The following is a 5,668-nucleotide window of genomic DNA, read 5'->3' as shown; positions in this document are numbered from 1 at the left end:
ATGATGTCGAGTATGAATTCATATATCGTTGCCTAAAGTGTTAAATGATTGATATATTAATTGTTGCATAAAAGAGTTGATGGGAGGTTCTGGCATAATACTTTGCATGTTTTAAATTTGATTCATACTTATATCTCTATAAAGTTGTGTTAGAAGACTATGTCTAGTGATATGCGGTTATATGATCCCTAAACCATGCTAGGTAGACAAGTAGGGTAAGAAGTGATAGAATTGGCTAGAATTGCCAAGGTGATTTTGTGTTGCAGCTAATTCCTAAATTCTCTTGTAGTCATGCCTCCAAGAAGGAACACGGCTGTAAACATCACTCAGGCAGAGTTAGATCGCCCATCGGGCCGAGAATGAGGCCCTAAAGGCCAAAAGGATTGACCCTTCTAAGATGAGTACTATAGTGGCGAGGCATAACCCTACCATTTTCACCGGAGAGGGGAACCTCACTTCTTTGGGAGATTGGTGTCGGAGTTCACCAACCTATTCGAGCCGATAGCTTGTCCCGAAGAGTCAGTAAGTAGACCAGGCTGCCCACTACCTCGGGGCCACAAACTGGGAATGGTGGACTAGGAACAAGGCGGAGATCAGACATGTTGCTAGGGATGTTGAGGAAGGATACGTGTCTTGGTTGGAATTTCAAGTGATCTTGTGGACGATTCATGCCGAGTTCGGAAAGCTAAGTTAAGGGAGGAGTTCGATACGTTTAAGATGACAGAGGACATGACGGTGGACACATACCATAGGAAGTTTCTTTGTTGGCATCATATATCGATGAATTTGCTAAGAACGAGACCATCATGCGGCTATGAGGTTTGAGAGGGGACCGACGGTAGATATCAAGAAGAGGCTCACGGCTCTACCTACCACCGTTCGGGACATCTACCCGAGGGTGGTGTTCTTGAGAGGCTCTCCGAGCAGATCCGGAGGATAAGAAAGGAAAAGGCGAGAAGAGGAAGGCGAAAACCACGGTGATAATCTCGGGGCCAAGAAGTCGAATTCAGGCAAGTTCGGTGGATACTCCACCAATAGTGCTCCTGGGGATGAGGAATCAAAGCGGAGGCGATTCTGAGAGGTGCTAGTATTGGAGGTAATGCGTCCGGGGTCACTTGTTTTGGTCAGGGAAGTTGGGGCACAAGAAATGGGAGTGCCAAGTTCGGAGGAAACCAATGCTGGGGTTTCCGAACACCTACATCCGGTTCGGTGGATCTCGAACAGCAGGGATCGAGGGTACAACAACTACCGTACTCCTAACATCGGCTATGGAGGAGGTGCCCGATCTAGAGCAAATGTAACTATCAAGGAAGCTACAACAACTATCGAACCGAGCCAAAAACCAGGCCAAATGGGGTGGTAACTTCCGGAGGAACCAGAACGAGGGGAACAAGCGCCCAATACCGCTTCATCGAGTCGATGCGAGCTAAGTCCAGTGGCAAGCTCTTTGCCATGGGGAAGGAAGCAAAAAGGAGGATGCCCATGTCGTGACTGGTACATTTCTTGTCAACTCTAAACCCACCTTTGTGTTATTCGATTCTGGTGCTACACATTCATTAATATCTAGGGAGCATGTTAGAGCCTAGAACCTTACTGCATATGATAGAGTGGTCGATTCTGTTATAGTACCCTCGGGAGAGTCTGTGTCTTGTGATAGAATCTATACTAGTGTACCTATCCAGATTGGGGAGGTTATCTTTCACTGTGACCTTATGGAGTTTCCATTGGGTGGTTTCGAGGTGATTCTAGGGATGGATTGGTTGGGGAAGTACAAAGCTTTCATTGACTGTTACCAAAACAAAATATCTTTGCGAGGACCTAAGGGAGTCAGAGTAACCTACAAGGGATACATGGTCAAACCCAAAGTCAAATTTATTTCTGTAAATACCCTAAAATCGAGTCTGAGGAAGGGAGACCAGTTGATATTGTGTCAGATGTGGGATAGAGAGTCTAAGACCCCTAGGATTTCTGACATACCTGTGGTGAGAGACTTTGAGGGGGTATTTCCGGGAGAGATTCCTGGGCTACCACCTAAGCGCAACGTTGACTTTTCCATTGATCTAAAGCCGAGAGCTGGACCTATTTCTAAACCACCATACCGTATGGGACCGAAAGAGATGGAGGAATTGAAGAAGCAATTTGATGAATTGGCTGAGAAGGGTTATATTCGACCCAGTGTTTCACCGTGGGGAGCACCTGTCTTTTTTGTCAAGAAAAAGGATGGAAGTTTGAGGCTGTGTGAGGATTACCGAGAGTTGAATAATGTGACTATCAAGAACCGATATCCATTGCCAAGGATCGATGATTTGTTTGACCAATTCAGTGGGGCTGGAGTGTTCTCGAAGATTGATCTGAGGTCGGGTTATAACCAACTGAGGATAAAGAACGAAGATATTCCTAATAATGCATTCAGAACTAGATATGGACACTATGAGTTCGTGGTCATGCCCTTCGGATTGACCAATGCGCCAGCTGTGTTTATGGACCTAATGAATCGGGTGTTCAGTCCTTATCTTGACAAGTTCGTGGTTGTATTCATTGATGATATACTGGTTTACTCCAAGAATGAGGAAGAGCACGAGGAACATCTGAGGATAGTGTTGAGGACTTTGGCAGAGAATCAGTTGTATGCCAAATTGAGTAAGTGCGAGTTCTGGTTGAAGAAAGTTGCCTTTCTGGGGCATGTGATTTCCAAAGAGGGGGTGTCAGTGGATCCTAGCAAGATCGAGGCTGTGACTAGATGGCAGAGCCCAAAGAATGTGGGTGAAATTCGAAGCTTCTTGGGACTAGCCGGATATTACAGGAGAATTGTCAAAGACTTTTCGAAGATAGCAAAACCTTTGACATCGCTAATGAGGAAGGAGAACAGGTTTGTTTGGGACGGGAGTTGTGTGCAGGCTTTCTTGACACTTAAAGAGCGCCTAACCACAGCTCCTATCCTTGCTTTGCCAGACGGGAATGATAACTTCGAAGTGTATACTGATGCTTCCAAGAAAGGGTTAGGGTGTGTGTTGATGCAGAACGGGAAGGTGATCGCGTACGCTTCTCGACAGTTGAAGACCTATGAGGAGAATTACCCTACCCATGATCTAGAGTTTGGAGCCGTGGTGTTTGCTCTTAAGTTGTGGCGGCATTATCTCTATGGAGCGACTTTCAAGGTATTTTCTGATCACAAGAGCCTGAAGTATATCTATACTGAGAAGGAGCTGAACATGAGACAGAGGAGATAGATGGAGTTGATTGGTGACTATGACATGGACCTACTCTATCATGAAGGGAAGGCGAATGTCGTAGCTGATGCTTTGAGTCGGAAGTCTATCCATGCCCTGATCAGTGCCAGATCCAGGGTGAGGATGCTTGGTGAGCTAAGGAAGATGGGGATTTACATGATCCGACGAGGTGAGACCATTTGAGATATGACAGTTGAGCCGGAATTGTACGAGGAGATTCGAGAGCTACAGAAAGAGGATGCTAGGATTCAGAAATGGCGCAATGCGGTAGAGCAAGACAGGTACAGAACCTTACTCTAAATTCAGTATTCATTCAGATGGGAGCTTGAGGTTTGGACAGAGGTGGTGTGTGCCAGCTAATGAGGAACTGAAGAAGAAAATTCTTACTGAGGCACATGCTACTCCTTATTCTGTACATCCTGGAGGGGATAAGTTATACAAGGATCTCAAGAAGACATTCTGGTGGCCTAATATGAAGAAGGAAGTCGCTGAGTTCGTGTCTCGATGTTTGACATGCCAGAGGGTGAAGGGTGAGCACAAGAGACCACAGGGGAAAGTTCGGCCGCTAGATGTGCCAGAGTGGAAGTGCGAGAGTATATCCATGAACTTCATCGTCGGGTTGCCTCGGACTCAAAGAGGTAACAACATGATTTGGGTGATCGTCGACAGGTTGACCAAGTCAGCTCACTTTATTCCCATGAAGGATACTTGGAGTAAGGCTGAGTTGGCTAAGGCTTATGTTCAGTATGTGGTAAAGTTGCATGGTGTGCCTAAAGATATCGTCTCCCAAACGAGATTCCGTGTTTCTATCCAAGTTCGGCGAGAATGCATCATTGATGGGTACTCAACTGAAGATGAGTACCGCTTTCCATCCTGCTACTGACGGTCAGGTAGAGAGGACTATTCAGACCCTCGAGGACATGTTGAGAGCTTGTGTTCTAGAGTTTGGCGGATCTTGGGAAGACAGACTGGGGTTGATCGAGTTTTCTTACAACAACAGTTATCACGCTAGCATTGGGATGGCTCCATTTGAGGCACTTTATGGTAGGAAATGCAGGAGTCCTGTGCGTTGGGATGATCGATTTGACGCTGTCGTTTTGGGGCCAGAGATGATTCAGGAGATGGTTGAACAGGTACAAATTATCAGGCAAAAGATGAGAGCTTCTCAGGACAGACAGAAGAGCTATGCTAACACTAGAAGAAGTGAAATTTCTTTAGAGGTGGGAGAGAAGGTACTACTCAAAGTGTCGTCGATGAAGGGAGTTATGAGGTTCGGAAAGTGAGGAAAGCTGAGTCAGAAATTCATCGGACCTTATGAGATTTTGGACAGAGTTGGAGAGGTGGCATACCGTTTAGCTTTGCCACCAGCATTAGCCAGAGTTCACAATGTCTTTCATGTTTCCCAGTTGCGGAGGTACTTGAGCGATCCATCACATGTGTTGAGACCTGAGGTGATCGAGGTGGATGAGCAGTTGTCCTATCTGGAGACACCTAAGGAGATTTTGGACAGGAAAGTGAGGAAGACCAGGAATGGAGAGACAGCTTTGGTGAAAGTCTTGTGGACTAACCACAATGTTGAGGAAGCTACATGGGAGACTGAGGCTTCCATGAGGGAAAGCTATCCACACCTGTTTGCATGAGGTAAGTTCCGGGGCGTAACTTTCTTTTTAGGAGGGTAGAATGTAACATTTTGTTTTATGGGCCTAAATCCATGAGTTATCTACATTAGGAAATCTGTTCTGGTACCCACAGTGATACTTGGGGGTTTGATAGATGAGCGAACTTCGGGACGAAGTTCATTTTAAGGGGGGAAGACTGTAATACTCCGTATTTTATATCGCTAATTGAGTCGAGTTAATCGTTTAGTCGTATTGATATCGTAAGATCGAGTTATTCGTAACTTGTTGAGACGGGTTTAACTGAACGAAGTCACGTTAGCTAGTCCAGTTACCAACCACGCTGACCCATGTCACTTACCCTTTTACCCAGGCACGATAACCCATGACCCACTTACCATCTAACCTAATTTTTAACCTAATTTACCCTAGCTCTACAAAACCCTACTCCCTCACCCGCCTCCCTCATTTCATCAGCTTCAACCTCAACCTTCACGCAAATCGAGAGAGAGAGAGTGAGTGTGGGTGTTGACGGCGCAGCAAGGAAGAGCATAGGGTAGTTGTCGACGCTTTGAGGCGGCCTGAGTGGTGGTTTACGTGGCAGTTTAGAGGGCGAATTTGTTGTGGAATATTACTGAGCACCCGACTATTTGACTGCAGTACTGAGGTAGGGAATACACTGATTGAGTTCTTACGATTATAAAGAGTTGGCATGTTCGGTGATTATATGACATATCTGATTATCTTATTTTCTTGTTGAGTAATATTGTTTCATACGTTTCATACATTGCATTTGCATTGGAGTTGGAGTTGGAGGAGATG

At 45.7% G+C, this 5,668-nt stretch overlaps 1 protein-coding gene across 1 annotated transcript; it reads left to right on the top strand.

Moving 5' to 3' along the window:
• The first annotated feature begins 1,147 nt into the window (after positions 1-1,147).
• On the top strand, positions 1,148-4,870 carry LOC141632968 (uncharacterized). Its single transcript, XM_074445466.1, has 8 exons — positions 1,148-1,297; positions 1,683-2,434; positions 2,507-2,640; positions 3,277-3,399; positions 3,548-3,885; positions 4,007-4,203; positions 4,288-4,462; positions 4,637-4,870. Exons 1-8 carry the CDS (start codon positions 1,148-1,150, stop codon positions 4,868-4,870), a joined length of 2,103 nt encoding a protein of 700 aa, XP_074301567.1.
• Positions 4,871-5,668: the final 798 nt, after the last annotated feature.

The sequence above is a fragment of the Silene latifolia genome, chromosome Y, assembly GCF_048544455.1.
Source record: "Silene latifolia isolate original U9 population chromosome Y, ASM4854445v1, whole genome shotgun sequence".
Lineage (NCBI taxonomy): Eukaryota > Viridiplantae > Streptophyta > Magnoliopsida > Caryophyllales > Caryophyllaceae > Silene > Silene latifolia.
The sequence above is the reverse complement of the archived record's forward strand: the minus strand, read 5'-3'. Positions and strand labels throughout refer to the sequence as shown.